The sequence below is a fragment of the Cucurbita pepo genome, chromosome LG13, assembly GCF_002806865.2.
Source record: "Cucurbita pepo subsp. pepo cultivar mu-cu-16 chromosome LG13, ASM280686v2, whole genome shotgun sequence".
NCBI classification, from domain to species: Eukaryota; Viridiplantae; Streptophyta; class Magnoliopsida; order Cucurbitales; family Cucurbitaceae; genus Cucurbita; species Cucurbita pepo.
In genome coordinates this window covers 6,585,985-6,603,701 of record NC_036650.1, presented here as the reverse complement: position 1 = coordinate 6,603,701, position 17,717 = coordinate 6,585,985, and the positions used below count along the sequence as shown (strand labels likewise).

The window sequence follows — 17,717 nt, the reverse complement described above, 5'->3', positions numbered from 1 at the left end:
AACAAAAGTGAGTGTTAAGACGATTTAACATGCAACAAACAGTGCCACCATATTGTAACACAAACACACAACTATAACAGTTGGACTTGCATGGTAAATATGATCATCATGATTGACAACGATATTATGCAACGTTCATATCACTATAGCTTACACATCATGATTGGGCCATATCATACGACTCAGTCACACGGAGACATGACACATAACAACCCTTGTCAAGCTTGTGTAAAAATTACCTTAATTTTTCCGTCGTCAAATTTCAATTATACAAATATATGTATTATATTCATTTTTTCTTCTATAAATAAAAATTATAAAAAATTATTAAAATTAATGATTAATTATTTTTTTAACAAACGATATTTTTCTTAATGCTTTATGGATATTTATAAATTAATTCACAGTATAGGAGAAGTTAGTAATGTTAATATGTTTTACAATAATTATAGGAGACTTTAATATATAATTTATGAATAATTCTAGGATACACGTGGCACTCAGTAGTAAACTACACGTGGCACTCAGGAATCAAACTAGATGTATAGAACTCTCATCTATAATTAGCCATAACTGGATTGCTTTACATCCAATATTCTATGCATATAACAAAGGAATGAAAGAACTCTCATCTCACGAGGCAATGCAGTTTCCCCATAATCTAACATTTCCTATCAACACCCATAGAATGGCACACAATACTCCAACAATTGAAAACAATAAGAATCCTTTATTCATACCCGTTCTCCTTGCACCGGTAACGGGATTATCGACGGCGACATTGGCGTTAAGGGTATTCAGTGTATTTAGTTTCAATCTGCTGAAACTAGACATCCGCTCGAAAGCGCGGTTGACATTCTCTGAAGCTGATGCAGGAGTGGTCGGTATCGACTCTACGAACGCCCACAAATTGGAAGAGAACCAACTTGCAGAATCGCCACCAGCATTTGTTGCAGTTTGGTTCTCCGTTGTTGTTCCTGCTGTTCCTGCTGCTGCAGAACTTACAGATTCATATCCCACACCTAAACAAGACCAGAAAGTTTCAGAATTAGCTACTGCCTACTGCTTCCAATCAATAATGGCACCTGGGATTGGCACCAAAATGGCAGTTTATGATGAGGTCGACAAATATAATTCGATAATTGCTCCTTTCGAGTCGGAGAATTCGATATACACGAGAAGATTACTCGTTCTAAGTAGCTGTTGAAGCTGGCTCAATATTTCACAGAGAAGGGCTCTTGTCATGTGGAGTATAGTATGGCTTATCAAACAAACCCCATTCATCTGAACAAGAGCTCTGTGTCGATGTGCTAATCGAGCCAGCAACTTCGCGAAAATCAACAGAAAGAAAGAGCTCAGTAAAAATGGACTGCTGAATGTCTGCTAAAAGAGAGAAGATATCAAGTTTCAATTGAATAATATACCTAAGGTTGATTGAGTAACAAACTGTCCATGCGATTCCGGGAAGCTGAAGGCATTTTCTGTCTCGTTGTTCTTCCAGAATCCATTGTCCATCCCGTAGTCCAAACGGTCATTCAAAGTGTTCGTAACATCGATATCGAGAGCATTCAAATATGGATCTAAAGCTGTTTCAGGGACGATGGGACCCAAGTCGCGGAGAAACATATTCGCATCATGGAACAGATCTAACTCGCTCAATCCGTCCAATTCTGTGGGTGATACATTTGCCACCGGAGAAGGCTCCGGGTCAAGGAGATCATTGATCTCCAAGAAATCTTCTTCCTCGCAATATTTGGGAGCTGATGATATCTCACTCTCAAATGATTGCAACTGAGAGTTACCCAACTGGGTAAAGTCAAAGCTTGCATGTAAGTCACTGGGATGGCCACTAAAGTCATGTACTTTATCCGCTTCAGGAAGAACGTGATCCCAAGAGTAAGCATCGATCATAGTACTTACAGTTTCTTCTTTGTCATCAACCTATACAGAGAATGGAGATAAATCATAAGCTAATCGATGAAAACAAGCAAATAAAGCACATGAAGAAAAGGATAACTGACCAAATAACCAATGAAATACAGCATATATATCAGTTCCTTACTGAACCAGAATACTACTTTTAAAGCTTTTAAACATTATTCACACTTAAGTTCAGAAATGCAGTTTATATGTAACGACCCAGGTCCACCGCTAGCAGATATTGTCCTCTTCGGGCTTTCCCTTTCGGGCTTCCCCTCAAGGCTTTAAAACGCGTTTGCTAGGTGATTTGTTCTCCTCCCCAACCAATGTGGGACATCACATTATTTGTACCAATGTTCCCAGTTCCTACTGCTATATGATCAATCAAATAAGAAACATTTTGATCTCGAAGCGATGACCAGTCAAGCCACCAAGGAAAATTAACATGGATGGGAACGGATTATCAGAAGTGCGAAATACGGGGCAGCCAACCTGCACAGCAGAGTCAAATTGATGATAACCACTGATTGATGGCAACACTGGAACAGGATCATTTACAACTTGTTGCATAAGCTCCTCAATATCATCTGATGAAAGCTGAATTCGACCATTCTCTATTTCACGAACTACAGAATTAACCTCATCAAGTATCTTCACTTGAGGCTCCTGACCATCGGCGTCGTCAACCCAATCTTCTTCTTTAAATGGTGCTCCATATTGCTCCCCATTTTTAGGTCCAGGTCCACTTTTCTTGTAAAGTTTGTAGAGCGCATAGTAATCCTGAAATGAAGATTCCAGCTTAATCAAGCAAGATCATCCAAGAACTATTAAGTACAAAAACGCGCTTAAACATGCAGTTACCTTTACATTCTTACACCTCTTAAGCTCATCTTCCTCCAAGGAATACTCGTGCATAACCCAGTCAGTGCGCTCGCCATTAGGGGCACGACCTAGATAGAACACAAGGGTCTTCTTCACTCCGACATTACGTGAATTGCACTGTATTATTCGATCCTTTCCCGTCGCCTTCCAGTAGCCATGTCTAGTAGCTCTACTCAATCTTGATGCATTTGGGTATCTATGTTCCCTAGGACTGAAAAAGAACCATTGTCTATCACCAGATTTTAACTTAGATTGACCTGCATTTATTTAATCATGTTTAGAAACACCATCAATATTCATTGATATCCAAAAATAAGAGAATCATAGGGCAGCACCTAACATTTACAGAAAGAGAGACCAAATCTCTCAAATTCTGGAAAAAGATAGAATCCAAAGATCAATTATGCCTTCGGCTAGTACATGATCTCCTTTCGGTAATAAGGTCTGAGTGGATAAAAACGACTCAAATAGGAAATTATGCCGAAAATAGTAACAATAAATAGCTACAACTACGAATTCAAGAAGTTAAACACGTTTAGAACCATATGATACGATTAGAATTTGATAACAAGTTCAAACAAACGCAAATCGCACATGTAGGCACATACAGAAAGATCCCCAAATCAATTCCAAACGATCAAGTAAGTTAATCTACGACAAATTCAATCAAAATCAAACTAGGTCAAAGATAAACCACAAGAACTTCAATCAACCAGATCAAGCATGAGAAGGAAATTTCTTTACCAGGCAATTCCTCGGGTTCCCACTTGTAAACATCGGTCTCACGGATGATATCAAGCTTCAATTTGCGTCCACAGATCTTGAACTTCAAGTAATACAGAACCAGCTCCTCATCCGTCGGGTGAAACCGAAACCCCGGTGGCCAATCCCCCTCATCGCACAATCCCATCGAAAACTACGTCGTTGACAGCAAACCGCTTGAAAGAACAGTTCAAAACTCGGAATTCTCGGACAAAATCGACAGCGACGGTGAAGAATTCCGAATTCGAAGAATCTACACAACCTAAATTGAAATTGAGAAAGAACTACAACTCCGACCACCGGAGACGATCGAAAGACCGCCTCAAGAGAGAGAGAGAGAGAGAGAGCGGAGTGGTGGTGGTTTTGGTCAAAACAATTATGGGGGTATGAAGCAGCCAGAGGCACACTGGTGGCGGCCTTTTTATTATTACGGTAAAACGCCGAAGTTTCCTCGAACCAGAGACGTGGGAAAAGGATAAATTTATTTATGCTAAATTACAACCAAAATATATATATATATATATATATATATATATATATATAATTATATAAGCATATATTGAATTTATTTTATTTTATTTCATAACTATTTAACTATTCTTTCTAAAAATATACTATAAATATTTCTATCTCAACTATTTAAATAAATAAATAAATAATAACCGAGCCAAACTATAAATTAATTAAGGGCAATGTTATGCTGAAATAATATTTTAAAAAATACTAAAATTAAAATTAATGGGGAAAAATAAATGTTTTTGTATCATACGATAAGAAAAAAAAAAACATGGACCACAAAAGAATTTAAATGTTTTTATTATTTTATTGCTATTAATATTTTATGGAGCGGCGAAGACTTATCGCCTGAGTCAACGGCTCACCTAGGACTAATTTGGAACCGATTGATCAGTGGTGAGTTGGCAGCATATTATTGGCTTGATTTGCTTACTTGATTGGGTTTCATGTGGTTCATGATGCAGAGGATTATTTTGGTTCACAGGGAAACAGAAGAACGTTCAACGGCGGTATTGACTACGACTCCAATAAACCATTATGTTTCAAATAACCAATACAACACATGTCCCAATTTCAATTTAATAATATTTCAATTCTAAAAATAAATAAATAAAAATTAATTAAACATATATTAAGGTGAAAAAAAAAATAATTAATATTTAAATTCCTGATTAGTTTGGTTAAGTCTTTGACTTTGCCTATACTTAATGAAAAAGTAATTTTAAAAAAAAGTGAATTCTTTTGACTTTTATATATTTATTTTTTTTTAATTTTAATAATTTTGTTTATATAGATTTTGTTTCAATCTTGAATTTTATACCAAACATCGAGAATATCAACGAGAGAATATTGGAGTATCAAATGTTGAATCCATATTCTTAGTTAAAGTCGGAATTCTAGGCATATGAAATTACAAATGGTATCATACTACCGAACAAATATGGAAATTAGTAGTAATCCCGATCAAAATAATTTATTTTAAGAATCTTTTAAAATAAAAAAGAAAAAAAATAAAATCATTATTTAAATAAAAATTGGAAAGGAAAAAAAAATAATAAATAAATAAATAAAAACAAAGTAAGCACATGGGATAAGGAGCGTCGATTTCAAGGCTCCTAATGTCATTTTTAGATCATAAATAAATAAATTTAAGTTTTAAGAAAGTTTTAAAAATAAAAACCTTTGAGAACTAAATATTATATTTATTATATTTTTATCTATAAATATTATTGGATTTATAAATTAGTTAAAAAAAATTATTTAAAATGAATAATTTAAAAAGTATATATATAATAAAATCAGAAAAAATTCTACTTACTTCCACAAAAATAAATGGCAAATTAAAACAACCAGAAAAGACAGACTTACCACAGACTTACCAACTCTTCAAATTGTAGTTGTGCATTTCGATCCCGGTTCGTCACAGCGGCCTTCTTCCTTGGTCTGGGTCTCGGTCTCGGTCTCGACCCGTCCCATCTGCATAGTGTAAATATTTAGATTAAGTAGATATCATGGCATCACGGATGAGTTGTATTGTGCCTGTTACCATTTTGAACCGCTTCTTTGTGTGCCTAATGATCTAAGGTTTGGGATGTTTGTTTGAAATCCACACCCAAGACCGTGAGATGTTTTTCGGGAGAGATTCCTACTTGCAAGACACTGTAACAGTCTAAAATCACTATTAGTAAAGGCCTTACGAGTTCTAAAGGCATCACTTCATTCTACTCCCTCCGACGTGATACTAAATCAACTCGGTAGAAAGATCCAACAATTTGTATCCATTACCATGCATTCCAAATGCTATTATCATTGTATTCCATGTCATCAACTTTTGTCACACCTCATGCTCTCAAACACCCAATAAGATTTATCCACATATCCACATTTANATTATTTTATTGCTATTAATATTTTATGGAGCGGCGAAGACTTATCGCCTGAGTCAACGGCTCACCTAGGACTAATTTGGAACCGATTGATCAGTGGTGAGTTGGCAGCATATTATTGGCTTGATTTGCTTACTTGATTGGGTTTCATGTGGTTCATGATGCAGAGGATTATTTTGGTTCACAGGGAAACAGAAGAACGTTCAACGGCGGTATTGACTACGACTCCAATAAACCATTATGTTTCAAATAACCAATACAACACATGTCCCAATTTCAATTTAATAATATTTCAATTCTAAAAATAAATAAATAAAAATTAATTAAACATATATTAAGGTGAAAAAAAAAATAATTAATATTTAAATTCCTGATTAGTTTGGTTAAGTCTTTGACTTTGCCTATACTTAATGAAAAAGTAATTTTAAAAAAAAGTGAATTCTTTTGACTTTTATATATTTATTTTTTTTTAATTTTAATAATTTTGTTTATATAGATTTTGTTTCAATCTTGAATTTTATACCAAACATCGAGAATATCAACGAGAGAATATTGGAGTATCAAATGTTGAATCCATATTCTTAGTTAAAGTCGGAATTCTAGGCATATGAAATTACAAATGGTATCATACTACCGAACAAATATGGAAATTAGTAGTAATCCCGATCAAAATAATTTATTTTAAGAATCTTTTAAAATAAAAAAGAAAAAAAATAAAATCATTATTTAAATAAAAATTGGAAAGGAAAAAAAAATAATAAATAAATAAATAAAAACAAAGTAAGCACATGGGATAAGGAGCGTCGATTTCAAGGCTCCTAATGTCATTTTTAGATCATAAATAAATAAATTTAAGTTTTAAGAAAGTTTTAAAAATAAAAACCTTTGAGAACTAAATATTATATTTATTATATTTTTATCTATAAATATTATTGGATTTATAAATTAGTTAAAAAAAATTATTTAAAATGAATAATTTAAAAAGTATATATATAATAAAATCAGAAAAAATTCTACTTACTTCCACAAAAATAAATGGCAAATTAAAACAACCAGAAAAGACAGACTTACCACAGACTTACCAACTCTTCAAATTGTAGTTGTGCATTTCGATCCCGGTTCGTCACAGCGGCCTTCTTCCTTGGTCTGGGTCTCGGTCTCGGTCTCGACCCGTCCCATCTGCATAGTGTAAATATTTAGATTAAGTAGATATCATGGCATCACGGATGAGTTGTATTGTGCCTGTTACCATTTTGAACCGCTTCTTTGTGTGCCTAATGATCTAAGGTTTGGGATGTTTGTTTGAAATCCACACCCAAGACCGTGAGATGTTTTTCGGGAGAGATTCCTACTTGCAAGACACTGTAACAGTCTAAAATCACTATTAGTAAAGGCCTTACGAGTTCTAAAGGCATCACTTCATTCTACTCCCTCCGACGTGATACTAAATCAACTCGGTAGAAAGATCCAACAATTTGTATCCATTACCATGCATTCCAAATGCTATTATCATTGTATTCCATGTCATCAACTTTTGTCACACCTCATGCTCTCAAACACCCAATAAGATTTATCCACATATCCACATTTAGCATAATGTAAATGCTCAAGTCTAGATGGTAGGAGAACGAAACATGGAGGACAATATCTACTAGTAGTGGGTATGGTGGGTGCAGCCGTTACAAATGATATCACATCAAGACATTGGACAATGTGCTGTGTGGACTCAAGGTGGTATGCCAACAAATACGCTGGACCCAAAGGGAAGTGGATTAAGTGAATTGACAGGTAGATTGGACCGAAGGAAGGGGGTGGATTGTGAGATTCCGGTTGGAAAAGATGGAGAGGAGATAGGAGTAGAACGAAACATTCTAGGAGATAGGAGTAGAACGAAACATTCTAGGAGATAGGAGTAGAACGAAACATTCTACTCTTTACAACGGTGTGAAAACTAATTCGTGGGAAGCCGGAAATCTCTTTCATGACTCTCCTGAGAGAACCCATATCTTGGTTGCGGCATATCGTCGAACAGTTTGTGGGCAAGACCAAGATCCCCAGCTTTCGCCTACGCATCAAAGCAACGTAGTCTGGCAGGAGAAATATCAGCATCGAACACAAATCGCAAAAGCTGCGAATGTAATTGCATCGCTTCTGAAAGAGCCATCGCGCGGGCACAGGCATTGAGGGAAAATGAGCATGTGAGAAGAGCGTCAACATTGCGAGGTCCATTTGAGACAGCCATGGCCCTGCACCAGAAGACGGCATTTGCGGGGTCGGAGCTCGGGGCGGTGCCGCAAATGACGGCGTTCCAATCATGGGTCGAAGGGGACCGAATAAGATGCCGCAGAGCTCCAGAAGCTTAGATATGGATTTTTAATTATATATATTAAAATTAATTATATGTATAGCAGAGATATAGATTTTCAATATATATATTTAAAATTAAAATATACGGAGCTCCCAAAACAGAAAATAAATTTAGAAATAAAAATAAAAAACCTAACCTTGGATGATGAAAGTCTGTCTCAAGGCCTCGATTTATAATCAAAGAGTAATTATCTGAATTTATAATCAAAGAATAATTATCTGAATTTATAATCAAAGAATACATCAAAAATATACTGTGAATGATTATGGGTTTATAATAATGAAAAAATACTCTTTTCATTGTGATCGTGAATAATTAAGGGTTTATAATCAAATAATACTCTTTCCATTGTGTGACTTTTTGAATAAAGGTAAATGATCATAGATTTCATTAAGCGTTTATAATCAAAGAATACTCTTTCCATTGTGTGACCCTTTGAACTCATGGATTTATAATCTTATAATCAATCATTGAACAAAGGTGAATCATCATGGATTTAAATCTCATTTGAATACACTTTATTCGGTTTGGGAGGCTTTATTCGGTTTGGGAGAGCAAAGCCATGAGAGTTAGGCAAATAGCATACCATTGTAAAGAGAGTCACGTGTTCGTCGTATCATTGTGAAACACATATCATTGTGAAAAGTCGTGTTCAACATCTTACTCTATTTATAATCAATAATCAAATAATACACTCAATAAACTACTAAAAATTATTTATAAATAAAAAATATCATTAAATTATCAAGAAAAGATTATAATAATTCCTGAAATTCCTTCAATGAAAATAATTTCACACTACCAAATATCTTAAACAAATGCAATACTTAAGAAAATATACAATTAGATTAGAACGATCTGGGGTGGGACCCACTCCATGGGAAATATTAAATAAAAATTTAGAACTGGGCTTGGAGGGGTGCGCCAGGCCCATGCTATAGTGCAACGCAAGGTCGACGCTCAAAGGCCCGAGTAGCAAGCTACTCGAATGGGCCTTTCCCCATAAAAAATTAATTTAATATCATGTGGGCCGATGGCCCACGTATCAGATATTAAACTGATAAGAACAGATACTACACTTGATCTTAGCCAAAAGGCCGAGAAAGGTATGCTTTGGGATGGAAACTTGGCCGCTTTTTATAGAGGCATTTGGTTCAGTCCCCCTAGAATATTTCCGATGTGGGACAAACTTCTAAGCTCTACTGTGTCAATTTAAACAAAATTTTAATTTTAATATATAAATATATATATATAATCAATTATGATTCAAATACTTTTATTAAAACACTTATTATTCACAAATATAATATAATTTTTGCAATATAAATTTAGAAAACTCGTCATTTATCCCTTACTTCGGTGAACCGCCATTTCATTGTTTTTATCCCATGGCTTTGTCTTTGTTCTTTATTTCTTCCCCTGAAACGATTCGATTAGCTTCCAAATACCATTCAAGGACGTTGCGACTGCGGTTCCGTTCATCGAGTTCCAAATATGAGGTATTGTGCGGCTGTAATTTCTCTAGCTTCTTGATTCTTTTAGTTGCTTGTTCTATATACAATGATGAGGAATCGGCGGTGTTTGTTAGTTGAAGTGAGGCGGTGAGCTTCTGTATCTGTTTGATTGATTGAAAAGTTGATGGAAATTGAGATGAATTTAGAAGGTGAAGTTCGATTGTTGGAGTTGCGTGTTTTTGTGATTGTTTGATGCATTTTGAGACGCGTTTGTACTTGAAAATTGAGTTTCGCTTGTTCGCGATGATGGAGTAACTAGAAGCTGGATGCAGGACTTGAATAATTCCTTTTCTGTCGATAAACTCATACTCCATGTTTAAGAAATTTCAGTCACTCGTAAAATGCGAAAATGGCGGCTTCTTCTTGCTGATTTCAATGGTTCGTGTACAATTCAAATCAGATTCTTGTTCATGGCGGTGTACCGTTTTACCTATGGATCTGTTGTTGGTCCGTTAAACTTGCATAAAGTGCTACAAATTGTCGACTTCCTTAGACTGTTGAAGTTTAAACTTGTAGCTTATCTAAATTTCAGAGGTTTTATGCAATATGATAGTTATCTCCTTTTGTCTTTGAATGGTAATTCTAAGTCATGCAAACGCAGTAATCAATCCTGTTCATCTTCGATCTTTCTTCTTGCGTTCACGAAGCCTTTATTTTCTCCAATTATATAGGTTTAGATGCAATGTCAAGTTTCATTTTATCTGACTACTTGTTTCTTCATCAAACTTACAGCCGACACCCTACCTTAAGATGGGCACAAACATCGGACAGGCTATTCATAACAATTGACATCCCTGATGCCCAGGATGTGAAGCTTAAGTTGGAGCCTGAAGGGAAATTTTTCTTTTCTGCAATTGGTGGAGCAGAGAAGATTCCATATGAAATCGACATTGATCTCTACGATAAAGTTGACATAAATGTATAATCACTTCTCTTTTTTGCTTTGTACCCATCATTTTTTGTTCTACTGTTGGATATTAAGGCTCTAATTGTTGAAACGCGATGATGGCAGGAGAGTAAGGCTAGTGTTGCCATGAGAAACATCAGATATATGATAGAAAAGGCTGAAAAGAAGTGGTGGAGCAGATTGTTGAAGCAAGAAGGGAAACCTCCTGTGTTTGTGAAAGTTGATTGGGACAAATGGGTTGAAGAAGATGAGGAAACTGAGAATAAGTGTGAGTTTTCTTTGTCTATTCTCCCATTTTTCTGTTGGCAAGTTTTTGTTGAAGAGGCTTTCTTACCCCGTCATTCCAATGCGCAGCTGGCAATGATATAGATTTCGGCGACATGGACTTTTCGGTAAGTTCAATTATTGTTCGTGTTATATAAGAGCTTAAAACACTATACTGACGATTTTGTAATCGTATTTTATCTCTAGAAACTTGGTATGGGTGCTGGTGCATTTGGAGAGGATGATGGTCAGTTTGAGAAGTCTTGAAATATTTCTAATGTGTTCAAGCAGGCATTAATTTTTTCTTTTTGTGTCTGCGCAGAAGACAACAACGACATCGACAATGAGGGTGACGATAAAGAAGGGGTAGAACTCGATCGAGCACCTCTTGCAGAGCCTGGTTCTACAAGTAGCAAACCTGATGCTAAAGCTTAAGTTGGTAACTCTGCTTAGTTTAAGGTAAATGCTGCTCATATCCTGCATCCGGAGGGGTGGGCATGACATGACATGACATCCTAGGGACTTAAGAGTGTTCATATTTTGATTGCATTTAGCTTTAAGAATATTTTCTCCTGGAACCTCTCTGCGTTTAGATTTTGGATTGCAATGCGTTGTGGTTTGTTTTTCGATGCTGCCTTTACGGATCAAACAACTGAGCAAACTCATACGTGCTTATTTGTTTCTTTTATCTTATGGTTAAACACAAATATGAATACATATTATTAGTCAAACTCTTAAAACTTTATTCCTTGTTTTAATATCCTGAATTCCTTTGACTTACCCAAGTGACTTTGATCTTTCTAGAATATAAATAAAATAATTTTAGAGTAGAAATTGGTTAGAATATAAATGAAAATAACTTAAAATGATGTAATGATATAGCTATCCCAATTTTTAGATTACCATAACATGTCTTAATTTTTGTCTAATAAAAGATTTTAACTCTAAATAATAGTTTGGAAAAGGTCATATTGTAAGGGAAATGACTGTTTTTCTAATTTGTTTTCTTGATGTATGGAATAAATGTTTTATTTAAAGATATAAGTTTGGGTTTTATACTTATTTGTGTTAATTAGAACTAAGAGTAGGAATAAAATTGAGAGTTATAATACAAACTTAAATCTAGTAGAAATTATATTGATATGGAACTAAATATGACCCCCTTTAGTCACCCTGACATTTGAAGTAAAACACAGAAGAACCAAATGCAATTTTCAATTCGAAACTCCGTCTCACATTCGTAACCCGACGACTACTAAACAGTGAAGCCTAAAATCAGTACACGCACAGCTAAACATCTTTTTTTTTTTTTTTTTTTTTTTTTTTTTTTTTTTTTTTTTTTTTTTTTTTTTTTTTTTTNAAATTCAAACCACATTGTTACAGAAGAGCATGAAAAACGACTTACAACTAATCCACCCGCTAAGCCATTCAGTTCTGTATGATCCAGTGGTCACTTTTCGGGTAATTTCATATGCCCCACTTCTGAGGGTGGCCGCAAGGTGCAAACCATCTCTTTTGTTTTCCCAAAATAGACCTGTCAGGGATGAATGGTTAAACCTTGTGCCTTGAAAATGGCATCATAATGATTCAGATACATAATTACCTGATCTAGTGAATTCCTCAGCTTGCTTTCCATTTCTTCAATCATTCGACCCATGTTACAGAGATGGCCTTCGGCAACTGAGAGCTTCATCTTCATCTACAATGGAAGTTGTGGAACTTGGATTACTTTATTTAAAATAAGAACTCAGACTTTCATTCAGGATCTAAGAGGGTATTCAAAGCAAAACAGTTCCCTGCCTCAATTACGAAAAAGGGTTCTCAATCGAAAAGGATAAGCTAAGCTAGTATTTACGAAAAAACCGGATGAATAAACGCCCACAGAGAAGAATTAAATCTAATTGTACCCTAAAGTTCCATCCCTGACCAGACAGATATCTCTACAAAATAGTAAAGAAACAAAACTGCCAAAGAACTCTTTTGTCACGAAAATTAGGGTTCAAGAGAGCCTTCTTAAACATCAAACGACACCTCTATGATTACTACTAGTATTACGGGCTCGAGGTGAATAATAGATGGATATGCAAAAAAACCCTCAAACTAACATGGTTGAGCAACAGAAGACTGCTATTTACAGGCATGTTTGTTGTTGCTCACTATAGGGGCAAAAGGTTGATTAATTAAAACATACAACTGGAAGAAAACATGTAGTGGTTCAGTATAGGCTTTACTTTTACTTCCACTATGGAAAGGAATCAAAGATGCTAGGTGGTTACTCTATATCGTTTAATATGAATGTTCAGTACTGCCTAAACCACTCACTCAAACAGTCAATCCCACAGTTCTACAACGAAGGGAGCAAAAGGAGATGAAAATGGTGGAGTTTTTAGGCCTTGAAAATTTTCTGTCAGGAACAATGAAGCCTAGGAATGCTGCTCACACTCCGCCTCCAGGTAATTTTTCATCCAAAACCGACTATTTGAATCTAATAGTTAAAGTACAAAATTCATTCTGAAGTACCTGTCTTCTAATTGAACCAGACAAGCTAAAAGTCCCGGCTGTATTGTTATCGGTTGTCAACGACAGCATGACTGTACTCGTTAAACAATAGCTAGCTGTACCCTCATCTTCGAGCCTCACCTGAATTTGGGAAAGAGATGGGCAGAGTAAATGAACATGCTTAGAATCTAGTGGATGATCTTTACTCAATGGAAACATGGATACCTCAATAACATGAATAGCATCCCATGCTCCTTCCTGTAGAAATCCCCTTCGACCATGACCAGTCTTTGAGCCATCTTTATCCTCAAAAAGCATCACATGAGAAAATTTTCACTTTTATTAACGCTCACACTTAATGCATTGGTTAGCCTTACCTTTCTTTATCAAAAAACAGCCAACGAAACTTTCTTCGTCATCTTCCCACATATACACAGATGAAATGCCACCTTCATAATACCTGACCAATCATTTGTTAAAGCAGCTGTCTTAAGAAATACATAATCACACAAGGCAATTTAGTGTTAAATTCTATGGAGCAAGTTCTATTGTTGGGTTTGGGGCTTCTATTTTTGTCCTAAGAAATAAATAATCACGCATGAAAGTGCCTCTTGAATCTAAGCATACACTGGCTGCAGATAGTATCTAAAATGTAAGGAGTATTCTATTGCACAAGGATCAAAAAGGAAGCAAGCAAAGGACCTCACTGGTCACGATAGATTGTGAATACTTCATTTGCTTCAATCTCAAGTTTCCTCATCTCTATGGATGGCATCGATCCATCTTCCAATGGTGGATGGTATTTGTTTGACCATGGTGATCTATTTGGCAAGAAAAGAATATAGCATCATGTAGTGCATATCAAAAAATCATTGACAGAAAATACTAGAAAAAAAAGAAAAAATATATGTCACTAACCTACTTCCTAATCTACCCAACCATAGATCATGCGCCAAACTTAAATTCTTATATTTGTCAGAAAATTCAGTGTTTTCCTTTTTCCAATACTGAAATGCTGTTATACTTGTTAGCTTACATAATTTGTGGTACAACGAAAAACAATGGACTCGGAATTTTTGACAGAGAAAGCCCTTTATAATCATGTAAGAAATGTATTCTTACAACTAAATTGGATTTACATATTGCATATTCACTGGCTTTGAAACATGGAACTAAGAAACATGCAAGAGACTTGTCTTGAACTTAGGCACGCATTTCAAGTGCTAGTCATAACCGGAACATTTTGCATCACAGCCTCAAACATTAAGGCAGATATCAAAATGTCTATAACCTTGCTAAAACCATTGTGATGCATATTATTCATGCCAGATGCTCAAATCCTGCAAAAGTGGATCCAAGTACTTACCTGTATGAATCTGCATCTCTGTTGTACTCGCACAAAATAAATTCCTTCCCATTATCCACATCGCATAAAGCCTGTAAATGTTGTAATTTCTCATTCAGAAAACAATAAAAAAGTTGAATAACCAGCCAAAAAAACCCCACAAAATGATAATGCCAACTACAAAAAGGTCTCCAATCAAGTCAAATAAGTTCATTTCAACAAGTTGAAGCACTGTCAGTTGAAATGAAGGAGGGGGGAGTTGAAAAAATGCAGTTAATCATAGAAAACATACGCGACCAGGACAAAAGTTCATCAGAATAGTAGTGATAATCCAAGAGAGAGCCAAGAGTAACATGAAGAGGGGAAAAGGGGAAAAGGGGAAAGGAAAACAACACCTATACCTAATTATTTAAACAAAGAAGACCTTGTAATTAAGGAACCACTCTTAATTATTCAATCTTGCCCCCACCAAAGTGAGCATAGTTAAGTTATAATTGGTATGTACTACCTTACTCAAGGTCAGAGATTCAAATCCCCTGCCCCATTTGTTGTACTAAAAAAGTATTCAACCTAATGAGATAACAAAGCCTCTCATTATTCCAGAATTCCATCCTTAATCCTCATTACTTGATGCACTTTCCATTTAATTAGAACCAGCACCCAGGATTACACCTATAGCTATGGAAGAACAGGAACATTCATCAAAATCCACTCCCTACACCCCAAAAAAACCTCGGATAACAGCTAAAAGGGAAAACAAATGGTGATAATTAACAAAAAGCAACAAAATCTCCAAGAAATTTCTAAAAACCAGGCGACGAACAAGGGGAGAAAAGGGGAAAACAGAAGAAACATCACCTGAAGAGGCTGGTCAACCTGAGACAGTAGATCGGAAGAGTGATGAGGCAAGAGAGTGAGAAGAGCCGAAAGCGCTGTTTCGGAGTGCCTTGGAGGCATTCTCCTCATCAATCCCATGGCCGCTTCCATTGTTTCCTGTGTTTTTCGCCTCAAAATCAACGCAGCACCAGAAGGAGACACAATTTCTGAAAACAAGATTCAAATGAGAAGCGAAAACGAAAGGAGAAATGGAAGAGAATTCGAAAAGAAAATTGATTTTGTTGGTTGCTTTTTGTTGGGTTGGAGGAGAAAAGGAGGAGAGCCTCTGGTTTGATCCGAGCTTCCCTCGCGGGAACGAGATCTTTCTCTGTGCATCTAGAGTTCGGATAAATATATAATTTTGATAATTATTAATTATTGAGGTCATAATAATCACGTTAAATAATTATTAACTGTATTCTTGTTTTAAATAACCGTGCAACTGTTTAATCTTCCCGTAAAAACAAAGTAACAAATAAGTGCCTAAATTAATAAAAAAAATATATATTGTTATTTTAGGGTAAATCTCAAAATAAAATAAAAAATACTCAGTTTTAAATAAAAACGGTTAATATTTTGTTTTAGAGGTACGACTTCTAAAAATACTTTAATATTCTTATTTTTTAAAACTTTTTAAAAAAACTGTAAAGTATTTTTGAAATAAAATATTACTATTGTATCTTTTCAAATATTTTATTCTAATAATTATTTACAAGTAGAGGTAATATTGCAACTTAAAAAAATAATTATTTTTAAAGGACTTTTTTGTAATTTAGCCGAAAACAATGATTTAAAGTTTGTTGAATAATTTAGGGTGATGATTCATTTTCATATTTATGTCGTTTGGTGTTTTTGTTTCTTTTTTAGTTACTAAAAATAATTGGGAAGACAATAATTCAAAGTTCTAAGTTATTCGAGTTAAATTTATTTAAAAATAAATAAAATATATTTATTTTAATATTGAAAAAATTAACATAAGTTTCATCATTTATATATAAATACTTTTAGAGGAAAGTCCATTGAAAAATGTTTTACATTGCCTATAAGAAGCATCAAATAGGCACACGGTAGTTTAAAGTCAAAAGAGCTTGAAGAAATTAGGAAGCTCGAACCCGATCAAGATCGGACATGTTCATTTTCGAAAATGAGTACAAATAGCATGAGAGCTTTTAACTACATGGGTAAGTCCAACGAGAGAACGACCACAATGTTACACCCAAAATCGAACCATATGGAGCCATTTTGAATGACCTCTTATAGAGTCGACTATACTAGTCAAGGAGTGTATCAGACCCCATTCACCTCCCGATAATAATAATAATAATAATAATAATTTTAAAAAATAAAAAATTTGCCGCTTTTTTCTGGCCGTTTGCGATTTGATGTCAATCCAACTTTGGGACCATATTCCCAAAAGAATTGATCAAGAAACTATTTATCCAAAAATGCTTTTTTTTATGAGATAAATTTAAAATAAAAACTATTTATTGTCTAGGGTGATTTGGACTTTTTTTTATTTTATTTTATTTTTTTATTTTTAATAGATGAGCTGTGGTTGCCTTCAATATACTCATTCATCCTTTCTCATCAAAGGATCAAAAAAATAAAAATAAATAAATAAAAAATAAATAAAAGAGATGAAGTTAACTTAAAAAATACTTACTTCTTTCGTATTTCTTTTCTCAAAATGAAAATAATAAATTATTTAAATATTAATACATAATATCATTCTATCTGCTATCAATATTGACCACAAATAAGATTAAACTGAAATCATAATTAGCTTAAAAATTCTTTTTTTTTTTTTTTTACCATAATCCCTTTGTCCTTGATATGATTCCTGGGATTTCACTTTTCAGAGTAAATCGATAAGAAATTTATATTTTCACCATAGTTGATCATGGTTAAATTTTAAGACACTACGACTTCTAAAGTTTTCAACTTTACCCTAACACTTCGAGAATAGTGTTTAAAAAGA

At 34.6% G+C, this 17,717-nt stretch overlaps 3 protein-coding genes and 1 non-coding gene across 5 annotated transcripts; 1 reads left to right on the top strand and 3 right to left on the bottom strand.

The window, feature by feature from the left end:
* Positions 1 to 464: 464 nt before the first annotated feature.
* Positions 465 to 3,967, bottom strand: LOC111809166 (NAC domain-containing protein 17-like). Its single transcript, XM_023695544.1, has 5 exons — positions 3,547 to 3,967; positions 2,782 to 3,059; positions 2,413 to 2,700; positions 1,425 to 1,941; positions 465 to 1,022 (listed from the first exon to the last, which is right to left on the bottom strand). Exons 1-5 carry the CDS (start codon positions 3,710 to 3,712, stop codon positions 634 to 636), a joined length of 1,638 nt encoding a protein of 545 aa, XP_023551312.1. The 5' UTR covers positions 3,713 to 3,967; the 3' UTR covers positions 465 to 633.
* A 5,281-nt stretch (positions 3,968 to 9,248) lies between these two features.
* Positions 9,249 to 9,444, bottom strand: LOC111809485. Its single transcript, XR_002817254.1, has one exon. It is a non-coding gene; the product is annotated as a U2 spliceosomal RNA (small nuclear RNA).
* Positions 9,445 to 9,687: 243 nt separating this feature from the next.
* LOC111808972 (uncharacterized protein OsI_027940-like) lies at positions 9,688 to 11,750 on the top strand. The gene is made up of 6 exons (XM_023695236.1): positions 9,688 to 9,833; positions 10,581 to 10,767; positions 10,861 to 11,023; positions 11,110 to 11,147; positions 11,227 to 11,266; positions 11,342 to 11,750. Exons 1-6 carry the CDS (start codon positions 9,829 to 9,831, stop codon positions 11,452 to 11,454), a joined length of 546 nt encoding a protein of 181 aa, XP_023551004.1. The 5' UTR covers positions 9,688 to 9,828; the 3' UTR covers positions 11,455 to 11,750.
* A 635-nt stretch (positions 11,751 to 12,385) lies between these two features.
* Positions 12,386 to 16,081, bottom strand: LOC111808159 (probable F-actin-capping protein subunit beta). 2 transcript variants are annotated; one of them, XM_023693979.1, is made up of 8 exons: positions 15,722 to 16,081; positions 14,885 to 14,955; positions 14,226 to 14,339; positions 13,896 to 13,978; positions 13,744 to 13,817; positions 13,540 to 13,659; positions 12,623 to 12,718; positions 12,386 to 12,553 (listed from the first exon to the last, which is right to left on the bottom strand). In XM_023693979.1, exons 1-8 carry the CDS (start codon positions 15,848 to 15,850, stop codon positions 12,470 to 12,472), a joined length of 771 nt encoding a protein of 256 aa, XP_023549747.1. In that variant the 5' UTR covers positions 15,851 to 16,081; the 3' UTR covers positions 12,386 to 12,469. The 2 variants fall into 2 exon arrangements, with proteins under 2 accessions (XP_023549747.1, XP_023549748.1); XM_023693980.1 differs by lacking the exon at positions 15,722 to 16,081 and adding an exon at positions 15,156 to 15,242.
* Between the last annotated feature and the right edge of the window lie 1,636 nt (positions 16,082 to 17,717).

What these genes read in the sequence shown, in the direction of transcription:
- LOC111809166 (XM_023695544.1), bottom strand. Translation starts at nt 3,712, where the DNA reads ATGGGATTGTGCGATGAGGGGGATTGGCCACCGGGGTTTCGGTTTCAC. An exon ending in AGAGGTGTAAGAATGTAAAG is followed by an intron (nt 2,701 to 2,781) that starts GTAACTGCATGT and finishes TCTTCATTTCAG; the next exon opens with GATTACTATGCGCTCTACAA. An exon ending in AATTTGACTCTGCTGTGCAG is followed by an intron (nt 1,942 to 2,412) that starts GTTGGCTGCCCC and finishes TTCTCTGTATAG; the next exon opens with GTTGATGACAAAGAAGAAAC.
- LOC111808972 (XM_023695236.1), top strand. An exon ending in TGAGGAAACTGAGAATAAGT is followed by an intron (nt 11,024 to 11,109) that starts GTGAGTTTTCTT and finishes TCCAATGCGCAG; the next exon opens with CTGGCAATGATATAGATTTC. An exon ending in TGCATTTGGAGAGGATGATG is followed by an intron (nt 11,267 to 11,341) that starts GTCAGTTTGAGA and finishes GTGTCTGCGCAG; the next exon opens with AAGACAACAACGACATCGAC.
- LOC111808159 (XM_023693979.1), bottom strand. Translation starts at nt 15,850, where the DNA reads ATGGAAGCGGCCATGGGATTGATGAGGAGAATGCCTCCAAGGCACTCC. An exon ending in AGGTTGACCAGCCTCTTCAG is followed by an intron (nt 14,956 to 15,721) that starts GTGATGTTTCTT and finishes CAACATTTACAG; the next exon opens with GCTTTATGCGATGTGGATAA. An exon ending in TTCACAATCTATCGTGACCA is followed by an intron (nt 13,979 to 14,225) that starts GTGAGGTCCTTT and finishes ATGATTGGTCAG; the next exon opens with GTATTATGAAGGTGGCATTT.